Source organism: Camelina sativa, chromosome 13 (assembly GCF_030686135.1).
Source record: "Camelina sativa cultivar CO46 ecotype springtype chromosome 13, ASM3068613v1".
Lineage (NCBI taxonomy): Eukaryota > Viridiplantae > Streptophyta > Magnoliopsida > Brassicales > Brassicaceae > Camelina > Camelina sativa.
The window spans coordinates 23,714,783-23,731,581 of record NC_141892.1 but is presented as its reverse complement, the minus strand read 5'-3'; the positions used below and the strand labels follow the sequence as shown (position 1 = coordinate 23,731,581).

Genomic DNA, 16,799 nt, shown 5'->3' with positions numbered 1-16,799 from the left:
TAATTAATTTCTTGATTTGATATTGTATAATTTCCTGAGAAATTCCCTGGACCTAGCTTTTTGATATTTTGAATTTACAACAGTTTAATTTAATATTTTGCATTGCCTTTTTAATTTAAATCATCTTGTTTAGCGTACTAACAAAACTCTATAATTTATTATGTTTGATCTTGAGTCTCTGTGGAATTTGACCCCTAAGTATTACAGTGACCTCTTAATTTGAGAGTGTAGCTCTAGGGTTTAATTTGAGCATATCATCGGACAGCTTATAAAACGCCTATTGGGACTACCCCTTTCAAGCTGGTTTACGGGAAGTCATGTCACTTACCTGTCGAGTTCGAATACAATTCCCTATGGGCGACTAAGCAAATGAACTTCAACGTCAAGACGGCAGCAGAGAGACTCCTTATTCAGCTGAATGAGCTTGATGAAATCCGTATGGATGCTTATGAGAATGCCAAAATATACAAGGAACGTACCAAGGCCTTACACGACAGAAAGATTATTCCCAGGAACTTTGATGCAAATGATTTGGTTCTTCTCTTCAACTCAAGGCTGAAGATTTTTCCCGGGAATTTGCGTTCTCGCTGGTCTGCCCCTTTTCGAATCAAGGAGGTCATGCCTTATGGTGCCGTTGTGCTTTGGGACCAAGAAGGAAAAGACTTTACTGTTAATGGCCAACGTCTTAAGCCATACCTTGCGGATCATGATCCAATAGAGGCTACCCTTCAACTGGAGGAGCCTCAAGCTGCTTAGGCAGCAAGAACAATCAGGCTCGCGACTCTAAACAAGCGCTTATGGTAGGCAACCCACAGGGTTTTCATTTGCTTACCCTACTCTTTGTTTGGTTTTTCTTAGGAAATTTGTTATCTTTGTTTACTTTACAGAAACACTCAAGAATCATGTTTGGTAGTGAGCTTTATTTTCAAAAACAGGTTTGAAACGCAGAAGATGCGAATCCCTTTTAAAGGAATGTTCCACAGCCGTCAGGATCAGCGAGTCCATTTTTTGGATCAGGCGATCTCCGTCCATACGTGACGGTCACCTTTTATCAAACTTTTTCTCGAGTGGTTTCTTGTTTCTTTTTGAACTTTTCCTTCTGTTTTGTTTCATTTTCTTGGCAGGCTCGTCCCTTCTCTTGTTTTACTTTCACACCGGGACGGTGTGAAGTAAGTTTGGGGGAGGGATGTCTCCAAGTTACTGATGTCGTTTTCTTTGGTTGTTTCTCTTTTGATTTTTTTCGAGTCTTTGAGTCAGTTTCTTATTTTTATTGAGTGTTGGGAATCTATGATCATTTCTAGGAATCTTTTGCTTTGAACTAACTCTAATGATTGCTTTAGTACTTTCGATTTTGGAATGAAGCTTGGAATGAACATGAGCAGACTCAACACGCCCCAAAAGACCCTCACCGAAGAGGAAATTAAGTTGATCCACCGTTGTCTCTAGCTTTGAAAGGACTTAACTGGATTTAACTTCTTGCCTTGGGACTTTGTATGCATTGAACAAGACTCCTCCCTTAAGCAATACAAGACATGCATCTCCTCACAAAGTATGCTTCCCCTCTCTCTTCCCTTCAATACTCATAAAAAAACAAAAAAAAGAGAAAGAAACAAGAAGAATAAGAGGATATAGGTAGCAAAGAAGTTAGCCGAGGGTTGTGCGTAAACCCGTGCATCCTTAGGAATTCATAGAAACCTGTCCCAAAGAAAAGAGCAAAGGATCGATAAAAAAAATACAATGATACCCTAGAAAATTAGGGAAAAATTGATCCTTTGGAAGTGAGAAAACAGAGAGGAAAGGGAGCATATGAAGGAAGTCTTGGGCACTAAAAGGTTGAAGGAGTCAATAAGTTCAGTGATCGATATTCCCTTGGTGAGACCACACATTTTCACTAATCTGATTTAGAGAGACAACAACGGGGAGACTGAAGGTTCTCTAAGGTTGTGGAGTTCAGAGTAGGAATTGTTGATCCTAATCATGGGTAGAGTACAAAAAGTAGTTCTTCATTTGATTTGATGAAGAGTGCAAAGCAGCGGTTTCCAAGATTAAGTGAGTTTCCACTTTCAAACCTTTTCTCTGATCTTGAGTTTTTGTTTGTTCTTGCTTGAGAACAAGCAAAGATTCAAGTCCGGGGGAATTGATGTGCCTGCATTTTATAGGATTTTAACAGTAGTTATTAGGTCTGTTTTGAGTCTTTTGTTAAATCCAAGTGTGCTTTTAGAGTCTTTTTAGTCTTGTGTGAGTCTTTACAGGTTCTAGGTAACTTTGGAAGGAATCTGAGCGCTTTGGGGATGAAAATATGCATCTGGAGCTAAATCTGTTGAAGACTGATCGGGCAGGCAAACAGATGGAGTGAGAGCAGAAAAAAGCATCCAGTATCGTCTGATCCACATTCAGGATCGACCGATTCCGTACCCGAAGCAACTTTTCCTTTTATGTTGTAAACCGAATTTTAGGGTTTTATTGTACTATATAAGCACGAGGCTCAACCTCTAGAAAGACAACTTTTATTCTACGCAAATAATATAAAAATAATATAATATTTTATTTTCTATCTACCTTTTACTACAAAGATGAAACAATTATAACTAAATCTAGCAATATAAATTAAAATGAGGGCAATATAAAAAAGAGACTTAAAAGTAAAATTAATCTTTGGGAATTGTACTTTTAAGTTTTGCTTGCACTTCATATGATTTTATAGAGAATAATTTTTGTTTCTCTCATTTAGTACTTTAGGTTATGTGTTAGCTTATATGAACAACTTAAATTAATATATGAATATCATAGTTAATTTTCATTTTATCATTTTTTTTAACCTCAAATCCTCAGTAAAACTAATGAAAATTATTATCAAAGTTAAATAATTAAAAAACAAAGAAAATCAAGAGATATGTATGTGTGATTATATTTAAATTAGTTATATATTATGAATTTGTATAATTTTTTTAAAAATGTAAATTTCCAAAAGACATTTAGATTTAGATTATTTTTTGCTTTTTATCATTACTAAATAAAATAAAATTAATCAACATAATTTCTTGTATATATAACAATCCGCGCATGCGCGGGATATAACATAGTTTTACATAAAGTTAGTCAATTGGTGAACACTTGGGTCCTGCGTGAGTCTAGAATCGATATCAGAGCTTGTATAACTCTATATCGTCTCTTGTAACGGACCTTAGTAAGATCAATAAAAAGAGATTTGATAGATTGATGAGAGTAAAGACACAGAATGTGTTAGAGCAAGAATTGTATTAGACTCTCATAATTATAATATTACAACTTATATTCTCTTATATACACAAATTATTTCCTAAACTAAGATAATGTAAATGTAAATAATATATTTAGATAAATGTAAATATTCCTAAACTATATCTTCTATATTCTTTTCAATCTTCATAATTTACATTTTCTTGGGTTTGTCATCTCGACCGTCGATCTTGGTCGATCTCCGGTTCTCCATATCCCAATACCCCCGGGCAAGCTTATACGTGGTAACACGGGTGAGATTGGATAAGTCTTCAAAATAACGGCTTTATACCCGGCCGTCGGGTCATCATCGACGTTTATACCCGGCCGTCGGGTCATCATAGACGTTTATACCCGGTCGTAGGGTTCAATGCGGCTACAATACCCAGTCATTAGGTCAGCGACGTGTATACCCAGTCGTAGGGTCATCAGCGACGTTTATACTCGGCCGTAGAGTCATCTTTGTGGCATTTATACTCAGCCATAGAGTCAATTCCTTATGTTAACAATTATCACCATCAATCTTCAAGAAACTAACAATTATGCTAGCCAAACTCACATCAACTTGGCCGATCAATGGCCAAACCAATAAAACAAGCATCCAACATACTTAAGAATTATCATCACCGAACGAACCGATCATGGTTCATGTTCATATCCACCACCCACCAAGAGGAGAAGAACACGTCTTCCTCTTCCTTTTTTCTATTTAGTTTTTTTTTTTGACCAAGAGGCCCTAAACCGCCGTACGTGTTGGTTCATATTCACCATCCAAATCATGGCCACGCATCAAAAGACAACACACTCACGTGTGTGTGAAGACCAAATTCCATAATTTTTTTTTTTTTTTTGACAAAAATCAGAAGAAGCTTGCATAAGAAGCAAGCGATTAAAGGTCAAAAAAATTATAGATTTTTTTTTAATGAGAACACGATGAAAAATAGATAGAAAATTATAGAAGCAGAAGCAAACGAAAATCCTAACCCATAGTAATAGAGATCCATAGAATCGACTGCTCTGATACCATGATAGATTGATGAGAGTAAAATACAGAATGTGTTAGAGGAAGAATTGTATTAGACTCTCATGATTATAATATTACAACTTATGTTCTCTTATATACACAAAGTATTTCCTAAACTAAGATAATGTAAATGTAAATAATATATTTAGATAAATGTAAATATTCCTAAACTATATCTTCTAGATTCTTTTCAATCTTCATTCAGATCTCATTTTCAACGGGGACTTAACTCAGTGAATGAGAGCTTATTTAATGACGATGTGCCCGCTGTACCTTCGGCTTGATTGGATGCGTCAGTTCTATGCAACTCGACAGGAAGATGTGAGGTGAAACCAGCAGCTGTAGGTAAAGGAATCGCGATAATGTCACTTCCAAGCCATTGAATAACCAAACTCATGGTTGGTCTTTTTGCAACATTCTCTTGAACGCACAACAAACCAATGTGAATGAATCTCATTATTTTGGTTGTCGAGCTCCTACTCAGGACATGATCGATAATACTCGCAGCCTCGCCGGCAAGCCAGCACTTCCATGCCTATATATTCTCTTCATAACTTTATACTCAATAAAATTTTAGAATCATTTGTGTTTTAAGTAAGTAAAACTTTATATATATGCTTACATATGCAGGGAGCCCGAGGAATTCGAAATAGCTCTTGTTACTTCGACCGGTTATCATCTCGAGAAGCACGACCCCGAAACTGTAAACGTCTGTCTTGACTGAAAATCTTTTGTTCTTAACGTACTCAGGAGCCATATACCCCCTACGAACATGCAACAAGAACATTAGAGATGGTCCTAATTTTTCAAATTATCTGAATTTCTGCAGAAGAAAAACAGAGGAGCTATGTTTTGTAAAAACAGAGCAAACTTACAAGGTTCCAGCTACTTTTCTTGTCACTGCTCGAGTCTGGTCCATGTTGAACAACCTTGCCATCCCAAAGTCTGAAATTTTAGGATTCATATCTACATCTAAAAGGATATTGCTTGCCTTCAAGTCTCGGTGAATAATCCTCAGCTGAGAATCTTCGTGTAGATAAAGAAGACCTCGTGCAACGCCTTCTATAATTCTGAACCTCATGTCCCACGTTAGTATCAAACGCTTCTCTTCATCTGCAGATTTTAAAAGAAGCGTCAATACTAAACATTCAAAACTCACACTCCCACAGCATCGAATGAAACTGAAAGGCTCACCAAATATGAAATTGTCTAGGCTTGAATTGGGGACAAACTCGTAAACAAGAATCTCCTCATCTCCTTCATTACAAAACCCAAGAAGCTTAACTAGATTCCTATGCTGGAGTCTTGTCAAGAGTAATACCTCGTTCTTGAACTCTACATCTCCTTGTCCTGAACCTCTAGCTAATCTCTTTACCGCTATCTCTTGCCCGCCCGGTAATATCCCCTGCAAACCCGATTCTCATGCTATAAGGTTTCTGACCCATCTAAAGATTCATATTTTGATTAAATCTTTTTAAAAAAGTTTATTCACCTTGTAGACAGATCCAAATCCACCTTGGCCAATCTTATATTCAGAGGAGAAATCATCAGTTGCGATTAGTATCATGCGAAAATCGAAACGTAGCATAGATTGACCACCAGAATCACACTGCTGCTCTGAGCATACCAAAGTAAAACAACAAATTATGAGCAATGATGCATCACTAATTTTTATTGAAAAGCATGATAAAACATACCATTGATTCCGTTGTTCGATTTTCTTATCCGACTATAGGCTTTGATCAGACCGATAAATACAATAAGATTAATGAAGATAGGAACCACGAATATCGCAATAATTCATCCTGCAAGATTAGTTTTTTTTTAATGAGAATCTCAGATTATTTCATAGGTGAAAATGTTTATCATTCACACCTTTCAAGCGAGTAATGGAGGTTGCTTGTGCTCTTGTTACATTAGCAAAAGCGCCGTAAAAGTCATAAAGTTCCCACCGGAAAACACAGCTCGGAAGACAAACCCCGCCTCCTTGTCTTCCCCACAACTGCTCTCTAAAATAGGTAATGGACTCTTGCAAACATCCCTTGCACGCGCCTGAAGTTATGTCCGGTGTGCATTGCATCATCATGTAAACATTTGGAAACTCAGTGAACTCTGCTTTGACAGCACCGTAATACTTAAGAACCGTTGTGGAAGTGTCAATGGTTGCAGCCTCGATCGTCCGGTCAACCATTGCACCCCATTCTTGGCGGAAAAGGGTCATGTTCTTGGCGGATGTGTCGATAGCATAAGGACTCGGATCATTTGTAGCGGGTCCAAGCTCGAGTTTCCTATAAGTTAAGTGATTCGTGGTACGTACAAAACAAGAAACACGGTCTCCATCGTTACTGTCGCAGTTGAACGATTCAACACGATTAGAACAATTTGTTTTAATCTGTCGAATAGATTTTTCGACGCAGTCGATACAACTTTGCTGCTCGTAGTCTCTTCTACAGAAGGCAAGAACGTGAACTCCGTCGAGTGAAGCATTGTAGAATCCACCGTTTGAGGTGACTTTATTAGAAAGAGTAGAGAAGAGAGATTCACGGTTTTTTTGGTAGCTGCTGTTGGTGGGGAAGGAGCTTCCTATGCAGATAAAACCGCCTTTAACGCCTTGGAGGGTTTGAAGGAGAAAAATAAGGGAAGAAGTGAGCCAGATCGCAGAGTTCTTCATTATTATTGGATTAACGATTTGTTCATTCTTTTTTAAAAAAAATTTGCTAATGAAGGAATAACTGTTACTTGAGAGAGCGGATGGGTTTTGTTGACTACACAAGACAATTGAGCAGTGGTTGACTTGAAAGATGGCCATTTAAATTTCAGGTCTGTTTTAATCCACATCTTCATTAGTCTTTTCTAATAAATAAAAGGCAATGTATAAATAAAAGGCAATTTACACATCTTTGTGTGTGGGAATATCGAATTATGATATTTGAAGATGACCAAAACAGAGTTTAGAACCTTAGAAAGGGTTTGGTCATCTTCCAATGTCCCATATGTCGCATGTATATGTCTAAACTGAAATAGCCGTATTGAAAGGGTAAAGACTTAGACGATTTAATCACTTCGTGTGATGTAACCCCACATGCACATTTTTTCGTTAAATTCCAATTTTTGTGTTTTGGTCGCGTGACCATAAAGTCTTCCCTCGCTAGGTCTACATTTGGTACAGAATAAAGAATATTACAACTAAAAAAAAAAGAAGTGGCTTTTTTTATATAGCAACTTCTGAGAAACTCGTAATGGTAAGTCGTCTAAAAAATCTAGTATGTATCTCTATACTATTAAAGCAAAAGTACTCATGAACATACTTTTTGGACCATAACTTTGTTTTGGTAGTTTTAAAATAAAATTATTAGAAATGAATAATTATTAATACATTAGTATATCATGGAATTAAAATTCTCTAACTATTCAAAATATGTCAGATCCCACGTGGATCATTTAATACCCGATGGAAAATACTTAGATTCACACTTAAGGTGAACTTTCTTATTCATTTCTTCCTTTTCAACCAATCAAAATATTCTATACATTATTTTGTTTAAAAAAGTAAATCAAAATTAAATTAAAAAGCGAAACAGATTAAGGAAACAAATTCTGTATATTTTATTTAAGAAAAGTTAAATATTGGCTTGGTTTAGATTTTACAATTAGAATGAAATGATGTATCGGTTTGGGTTGACAAATAAGGTGATTAGGGTTTAGATTTTACAAATAGAATGAAGTTATATATCGGTTTAGGTTTACAAATGAGATGGTTAGGGTTTAGATTTTAAAATTAGAATGAAATTATATATCTGTTTGGCTTTATAAATAAGCGGTTTAAGTTTTGAATTTTATAATAATGTATACAGATTTTGTTTTCTTATTTTATAAGAAGATGAATGAATAAGTTCTTAAATGTATTATGACATGTTAGATTCTCATTTGCTAAAATAAGGAAAAATGAACAAAAGGGTTCACCTTAATAGTGGACCCAAGAATTGTTCATACCCCTTTAATTTCATTTTGATAATCAACAGTAAATATTTGAAGAATTGTTCATACCCAAGATTAGTTGAGCCGTTTATATCTTCAAATATTTACTAGTTGATTATCAAAATCAAATTAAATCTTGGACACTGATTTTTTTAATGGTTTTAATTTAAACAATATATTTTGATTTCTAAATCTTACAAGATTTCTTGATTACCGAAATTGTTTTTAACTGCAAATCTAAAACAATCTTTTGGCATAATCTTGCCTAAATCTTAATCGATTAGAATATTTAATTAAGGAAAACATATATATCATAATTGAATAAGGAAAACATTTAAATACATAATAAATCAAATCTAAATTTCTGTTTTTTATAATATTATAGGAAAAAACGAAAAAAAAGAAATGAAAATTACATTCAATATTTGTGTATATTTTTCTTTACAGTTTTAGGAACAAATAAATAAATCCAGTTTCATTTTAAGAAAAATAACTAATTACAATTTAAAATAAAAATTAAATTACTTTAAAAGGTATTTTAAAATCGTAAAGTATTCATTATAGCCTCAACAAAATAAAGTTAACTAATATATAAGATATGTGAAATTCATAAAAATCAATTCAAATTTATATTATTTTATTTGTAAATACTCTCTAAAACACAAGATATGCAAGAAATATCTTTAAAAATATCTTATGTAATATTTTGTAATCATAAATAATAAAATATATATTTATGAAAATAAACTATTTCATGGATTAGATTTGTTGTTTAACCAAAAAGAAGCAAAGAATTTTCAATTTATATTTGTATTTCTAAATATTAATTACCCTAAAATAAATATTTAAAAATCTAAAATTCAATAATTGCAATTGGTTGAATATATTGTCTTATTATATATTGTTGCAAAATTGAAATACTAAGAGAAGTAGCTTTTAAATTTATTTACTATGAACAAATCTTCTGTTGCATAAGGAAATAAATTATATGTAAAATAAGTGAGAAAAACACAAAATTTAGTTTTGTTCTTATCCAAAATTATTGAACGATAAAATTGTCTAATTGTTAATTATTTAAAAGAGAACAGTTATTGGACATAAAAAAATTTACGGGTATGGACGAGATGAAACAGGACGGGACAGGACAAGATGGGATGGGACGAGATGTCTATGCCATTCTAAAATAGTTATGTGTAGGTTATATCATGTAAGTAAACCAAATATACTACTCAATAATATTTAAAATTTTGAAATTATAAAAAAAAATACATAAACCAAAATATTTTATGTATTCGAAATATACATAAATTAATTAAAATATATGTCTTCCCATGCTGTAGCACGGGGTATCACCTAATATATATATATATATATATATATATATATATATAATTGTAATGGACTGCTTGAGTGTAACATCCGTGAACCAAAATCCCGGTTTGGGGATTGCATCGGTCGATGCCGAAGGTGCATCGGTCGATGCAGATTTAGTTCTCTGCGTTTTGACTTAAGTTAAAGGCTGTGTTTTGGATTAGGAAAACCCTTAACTCGAGTGTTTTGTCTCATTCGGGAGTTTAGCAGTTTTTGAGAGAAAACAAAAGAGAGAAAAGTTCCCTAACTGTTCTTGGTGAGTTCTGGGGATTTGAGGTTGTTCCTGTAGAGATTTGTAGCTGGGATCGTTGTAGGAGCTTCCTAGGAGCGTTGTTTTGCTTGTTTGAGGTTCAGATTCGTTTTGGCAAAGGTAAGTGCAGGACCATGGCTTATCTAAGCTAGAGAACTCTCTAATTTACTTATTATGCGTTGTTAGACTTATTAAATCGATGTTTGGGACGTTAGGAAGCTTTCTTGTGGCTTGGGATTGTGATTTGTGGTTACAGGAACAAAAATCCGGCGAGAAGCTTCGGGGGAAAACGATGCTCGGCATTGCATCGGTCGATGCACTTCGTGCGTCGGTCGATGCAGATGCAAGGACGGTGCGTCGGTTGATGCAATGGGAGCATCGGTCGATGCAAGTTAGCCTTGCATCGGTCGATGCAGATCTTGCATCGGTCGACGTAACCTCCAATTGGTGTCGGTCGATGCATGTTGGTGTCGGTTGATGCATGTTGGTGTCGGTCGATGCTGAGTCCTGGTTTGTTATGGTTGATTGTTGATTGTTTATTGATGGTTAGAGATGTCTCTATTGCTTTTGTGTATAGCCCAGTAGATGGGTGATGTGTCTGTATGTTATAGGTTTTAACCATAGTTTTTAGGTTTGTTTTGAGTCTTTTATTGAGTCAAAGTGTGCTTTTAGAGTCTTTTTAGTCTTTTATGAGTTTGTACAGGTTCTAGGTTGCTTTTGAAGGAAACTGAGTGTTTTGGGGATGAAAACAAGCGTTTGGACTCATTTTGGTGAAGACTGATCGAACTAGCAAGCAGATGGAGCGAACACAGAAAAAGCATCCTGGATCGGCTGATCCACATTCGGATCGACATATCCCGAGCCCGACGCAACTTTTCCTTTTTCGTTCTAAACCGACTTTTAGGGTTTTATTTTAGTATATAAGAAAGAGGCACGACCTCTAGAAAGATAACTTTTATTCTACGCAGCTTTTGAGTACTTGTAACCTTTGGGAGAAGATTTCTAATCCTCTCTAACACTTTGGAGAAGATTTCTGAACCCTTTTTATTTCTTTTCTTTTGCAATTCAATTATGTTTACTTCATCTTTGATTTGTTGTTTCTGTTTCTTCATGTCTGAGTAGTTTATCTATTGGGTTTCGGGTTTCAAAGGGGAATTATGATTTTCTAAACATAGGTTGTTAGATTTGGGGTTGATCTATTTTGTTCTTCATCTATTGTTGTTCTTAAAGCCTAAACTAGATTAGCTACCTAGTTTATGATCATAGGTTTAATTCATCGGGCACCAAAAGTGTTGTTGAGTTGCTGGAAAAGAACTTAGGTGAGCAAAGTGGACCTTAGCCAACGAAAGTTGAAGTTGAGGCACCTTGTGAACAGATCAAACTTGAACCTTTATTGCTTGCTTGGTTTGCTAGGTCCAAACGACGGTTTAGGGTTTAGTGAATTCATTGCATAGATAGTTAACGCTGCGAAAGTAGGTTAGCGGTACAACCGTGATTTGAGTTCTAGAACGGTGTCTAATGCATCCCATCTAACCACCTTAGTCCGAAATTATATCCCCATAGATTCCCTGCACCCAATATTTCCTTTTTGATTTAAAGCAACTTATTTACTTTCCTGTTTTTCATCGGTTACTTAAAACACAATATTTCTCATTGCCTTAGCTATATTTGATCTATACAATTTCATAGTGCATTGCTTGATCCCTATGGATTCGATCCTGAAGTGTTACAACGATACCACTAGATCGTGGTGGAGTACGAATTAGGTTTTAATTGACCTGTTGATCAATTTGGCGCCGTTGTCGGGGACCAAAACGTTGCCTTTGAGATTCTAGATTTAAATTTAGTCTAAGATTTATTTTATTTTTATTTACTAATTAGTTCTTGTGTTCTTTCTCTTGTGTTTCAGGTGCATGCAAACAAGAAGCCACAAGCCTACTGATTTGCGTAATCTGCGAAACGAAGAGCTAGCACGACTGGAACGAGAGAACCGAAAAGTGAGAGCCGATTCCGATAAGATGGCCAAAGACAATGAAAAGGTTCGTCAACCCAATCCACCAGCATCTATTGTCCAACATCAGCAGAGGCAGGACCAGCAAGAGCGAGCTGCACCGAATCCGCCAGCAAGGCAAACCACCTTGAGGGATGAAGAAGCTCACAACAGCCTATTTGCGAATCGATCTGCGATTCAACCACCAGCTCCTGCGAGACAAGATTATGAGATCAAGCATAGCCTGATCAATTTGGTCCAGAATCGTGTGTTTAATGGATTAGCATCAGAGAGCCCTCTGGACCATATTGAAGCTTTTGAGAGATTGGCTAGTACGACAAGTCTAATGGAGGTCCATATGATTATCTCATGTTGACTTTGTTCCAATTCTCTTTAGGAGATAAGGCTTTGAGATGGCTAAATCTCTTGGACCGAGGATCACTTACCACTTGGGCACAGTGTAGAGCACAGAGTCTGAACCACTTCTACACTAAGTCACGATCAGCTATGTTAAGGAGCAAGATCACTACCTTCTCACAAGGTGGTACGGAGTCTTTTTGTGAAGCGTGGGAGAGATTCAAGGAGTATATGAGGGACTGTCCTCATCATGGCTTTTCACAAGAGAATCTTATGAACATCTTCTATGGAGGAATTGACCAGAAGTATCAGATGGCACTCGATACCGCCAGCAGAGGAGATTTTTCTACTAACACTGCCGCTGAAGCATACCTCTTGATCGAAAACCTTGCAACGAGTAACAGCAATCATAGCCATGAGTATGATCGTTCTGTGCGTGTTATTAGCTTCGTGAATACAGATGTTATTAAGAGTCTCACTGCCAAGGTAGACCTTCTTTTGAAGAGAGATCAGCAAGCTGTCAACATGTGCGATGGGCAGACATGTGCATATCAGCAAGTTGGAGTAAATTCAGGTTTTGAGGGGGCAGAGGAGCTGAACTATGTAGTAGGACAAGGGAACTATCAGAATCATGGGTTTAATCAGAATTATAGAAATCATCCTAATCTCTCTTACAGAAGCACCAACGCTGAGAATTCTCAGGATCAGGTGTACCCTCCACATAATCAACAAGGTAACTTCCCGCAAGGATTTCTGAATAAGGGTGCTGGATTTAATAGCTCAAATGTCCAAGGATACCACGCTCCATCTGCAGCTCCACAAGATAACAAACTCGAATTGTTGATGCAAGCACTGCTGGAGGGCCATAAGAAAAGTTCTGCTGAGATTAATGTCAAGATTGATAGCATGTACAATGATTTGAATGGGAAATTTGAGAGGTTGAGTTCACGTGTTGATTCCATTGATAAGAGAGTTTCTGCTATTTCTTCTAGCTCTAAGAACAAAGAGTCATGCAATGCTATAACACTCTATGGTGGAATCGAAGATGGGCAGAGTTGTGCTGTGATCAACTCTTGTTTAGTTTTCGCAGAGACAGGATCGATCAGTCCTAAGCCTAGACTGGCCGGTCCCATCCATTCTGATAATTCGAGTCTGATATCCAGAGAAGTTGGATCGACTAGTCCCCCCTATAGATCAGTTGATCCCATCAACAACGCAGAGCTTGTCTCGGAAAGTCTCAGATCGACCAATCTACATACAGAACGGTCAGTCCCTGTTGTAGGTATGGAAAATTCCAGCTCGTTTGTCTCTGATACAAATGCTAAGGAATCACTTCTTGTGGAACCAAAACCCTATAGGCCACAAATTCCTTTTCCAAGAAGACATAAGAAGAAAGCTCTGGATGAAAAGAAGTATGATCGGTACAAAGAAGTTATGAGAGAGTTCACCGCTGACATTCCCTTTACAGAGGCAGTAAAGCATATCTCTTTGTTTAAGAAGGTTTACAATGATGTTGTGGTTGAAGAAAAGGATTTGGTGGAGGTTAAGGCGTTTTTGGCTCTAGAGAAGAAGAACATTCTTGCTCTATCTTTGAAAAGACTACCCAAGTTAGAAGATCCAGGAAAATTTGTTGTTCCATGCTCCATCTTAGGAGTGAATTTTGAGGATTCCCTTTGCGACACTGGATCTAGTGTGAACGTAATGTCTAAGGCTATCGCAGAGAGATTGGGGATTGATGATATGAAGGCTTCTAAGGTCTCTCTTAAGTTGGCAAATGCTGTTTCCACAACTCCACATGGTTTCATAGGTAATTTAGATGTTCAAGTTGGGAGTTGCTTGGTTGCTACAGATTTTCATGTTGTGGAAATGAGCAAGGGTTCTGTTATGCCTTTGATTCTTGGGAGACCTTTCCTAGCAACAGTCGGAGCAGTTGTTGACTTGCCTAATAAGAGGGTAACTTTCTCTAACATTGATGATAAGGTCTTCTACAACGCAATCACTGCAAATGAAGCTATACGACATGGCTTTTGTCTAGTAGTAGAACATGAGAAGAAGGTGGAGGTCATGATAATGGGAGAGAGTGCTGATAAGAATGAGGTCAACGAAGTCCTGGATGGAGACACTCACTCTTCTAAGAAAAGTTCTACGAAGGTTAAGAAGAGAGACAAGCCGAAGACAGAGAGAATAATACCAGATCTTCACATAACCTTGGTACCCCAGAAATATGTTAGAGATACCATTGAGTACAAGGTGAAGTGTAAAGGAATATCTCGGCCTTTCTCTCAAGTTAAAGCCATCCTTACTCCTGAGTTTAAAGAGAAAGGCCAAGAAGCAATGGATGATATGATGAAAAAGACTTTGGAGCTTAAACTGACGAATGGGAGAGCTTGTCCTGATATGAGTTCTCATCCTCCCATCACTTGACACCTGAAACCACGGTCAAGCTATAGACCTTAAACAAGCGCTTATGGGAGGCAACCCATAGGGTTTTTGCTGGCTTACCCTTTAATTTTTATTTGTCTTAGGATTTTGGTTTTGTTTTTAGGATTTATTATGGTGAAATCACGTCCAGTGTTAAGTGTTTTCAGGAACAGGTTCCAAACGCAGAAGATGCGAAATTTTCTTTTTGTTCCAGGAGCTTAGGATCGATCGATCCTCCTTATAGATCGGTTGATCCCGTTGGTTTGCTGCGGGTATCTCCAAGTTCAATAATTTTGCAGATCAGTCGATCCCACCTTGAGACTGATCGATCCCCACCCTTGCCAACACCACTCCAACACCAGATGCGAGATCACCGGTTTTTCATTCTTTTCCTTTCTTTTTATTTTTCAATTTTCTTATTTTCTTTGTCGGACTCATTCTTTTCTTCGTTTTGCTTTCACACCGGGACGGTGTAAAGTAAGTCCGGGGGAGGGATGTCTCCAAGTTACTGATATCGTTTTCTTTGGTTGTTTCCTTTTGATTTTTCGAGTCTTTGAGTCATTTTCTTATTTTTATCGAGTCTAAAAAAAAAAATGGGGAACTATGATCATTACTAGGAATCTTTTGCTTTGAACTAACACTCTTATGATTGCTTTAGTATTTTTGATTTTAGAATGAAGCTTGGAATGAACATGAGCAGACTCAACACGCCCCAAAAGACACTCACCGAAGAGGACAAGAAGTTGATCCTGCGTTGTCTCTAACTTTTAAAGGACTTAACCGGATTCAAATTCTTGCCTTGGGACTTGGTATACATCGAACAAGACTCCTCCCTTAAGCGATACAAGACATTCCTCACAAAGTATGCTTCCCCTCTCTCTTCCCTTCATTACTCATAAAAAAAAAGAAAAAAAAAACGAAAAGAAGAAGAAGAAGAGGCTATAGGTAATAAAGAAGTGAACCGAGGGTTGTGAGTAAACTCGTGCATCCTTCGGAATTCATGGAAACCTGTCCAAAGAAAAGAGCAAAGGATTGATAAAAAAAATACAATGATACCCTAGAAAATTAGGGAAAAATCGATCTTTTGGAAGTGAGAAAAAAGACAGGAAAGGAAGCATATAAAGGAAGTTTTGGCACTAAAAGGTTGAAGGAGTCAATAAGTTCAGTGATCGATATTCCCTCGGCGAGACCACACATTTTCACTAATTTGATTTAGAGAGACAACAATGGGGATGTTGAAGGTTCTTTAAGGTTGTGGAGTTCATAGTAGGGAGTGTTGATCCTAATCATGGGCTGAGTACAAAAAGTAGTTCTTAATTTGATTTGATGAAGAGTGCAAAGAAGAGGTTCCCAAGGATATGTGAGTTTCCACTTTCAAACTTTTTCTCTGATCTTGAGTTTTTGTTTGTTCTTGCTTGAGGACAAGCAAAGATTCAAGTCCGGGGGAATTGATGTGTCTGTATTTTATAGGTTTTAACCATAGTTTTTAGGTTTGTTTTGAGTCTTTTATTGAGTCAAAGTGTGCTTTTAGAGTCTTCTTAGTCTTTTATGAGTTTGTACAGGTTCTGGGTTGCTTTTGAAGGAAACTGAGTGTTTTGGGGATGAAAACAAGCATCTGGAGTCAATTTGGTGAAGACTGATCGGACTAGCAAGCAGATGGAGCGAACACAGAAATAGCATCCTGGATCGGCTGATCCACATTCGGATCGACAGATCCCGAGCCCGACGCAACTTTTCCTTTTTCGTTCTAAACCGACTTTTAGGGTTTTATTTTAGTATATAAAAAAGAGGCACGACCTCTAGAAAGATAACTTTTATTCTACGCAGCTTTTGAGTACTTGTAACCTTTGGGAGAAGATCTCTAATCCTCTCTAACACTTTGGAGAAGATTTCTGAACCCTTTTTATTTATTTTCTTTTGCAATTCAATTATGTTTACTTCATCTTTGATTTGCTGTTTCTGTTTCTTCATGTCTGAGTAGTTTATCTATTGAGTTTCGGGTTTCAAAGGGGAATTATGATTTTCTAAACATAGGTTGTTAGATTTGGGGTTGATCAATTTTGTTCTTCATCTATTGTTGTTCTTAAAGCCTAAACTAGATTAGCTACCTAGTTTTTGATCATAGGTTTAATTCATCGGGGCACCAAAAG

General features: G+C 36.8%; 3 protein-coding genes and 1 non-coding gene across 5 annotated transcripts; 1 reads left to right on the top strand and 3 right to left on the bottom strand.

The window, feature by feature from the left end:
* Positions 1 to 369: 369 nt before the first annotated feature.
* LOC109128399 (uncharacterized) lies at positions 370 to 756 on the top strand. The gene has a single exon (XM_019234613.1). It carries the CDS (start codon positions 370 to 372, stop codon positions 754 to 756), a length of 387 nt encoding a protein of 128 aa, XP_019090158.1.
* A 3,559-nt stretch (positions 757 to 4,315) lies between these two features.
* Positions 4,316 to 6,087, bottom strand: LOC147929903 (cysteine-rich receptor-like protein kinase 38). Of its 2 annotated transcripts, XM_087480856.1 has the most exons (6): positions 5,980 to 6,087; positions 5,775 to 5,899; positions 5,477 to 5,687; positions 5,158 to 5,395; positions 4,905 to 5,046; positions 4,316 to 4,817 (listed from the first exon to the last, which is right to left on the bottom strand). In XM_087480856.1, exons 2-6 carry the CDS (start codon positions 5,868 to 5,870, stop codon positions 4,497 to 4,499), a joined length of 1,008 nt encoding a protein of 335 aa, XP_087336982.1. In that variant the 5' UTR covers positions 5,871 to 5,899; positions 5,980 to 6,087; the 3' UTR covers positions 4,316 to 4,496. The 2 variants fall into 2 exon arrangements, with proteins under 2 accessions (XP_087336982.1, XP_087336981.1); XM_087480855.1 differs by lacking the exon at positions 5,980 to 6,087 and having other exon boundaries at positions 5,775 to 5,915.
* LOC104737291 (cysteine-rich receptor-like protein kinase 38) lies at positions 5,980 to 6,975 on the bottom strand. The gene is made up of 2 exons (XM_087480859.1): positions 6,158 to 6,975; positions 5,980 to 6,087 (listed from the first exon to the last, which is right to left on the bottom strand). Exons 1-2 carry the CDS (start codon positions 6,951 to 6,953, stop codon positions 6,083 to 6,085), a joined length of 801 nt encoding a protein of 266 aa, XP_087336985.1. The 5' UTR covers positions 6,954 to 6,975; the 3' UTR covers positions 5,980 to 6,082.
* Positions 6,976 to 12,378: 5,403 nt separating this feature from the next.
* On the bottom strand, positions 12,379 to 12,485 carry LOC147929902 (small nucleolar RNA R71). Its single transcript, XR_015579071.1, has one exon. It is a non-coding gene; the product is annotated as a small nucleolar RNA R71 (small nucleolar RNA).
* Positions 12,486 to 16,799: the final 4,314 nt, after the last annotated feature.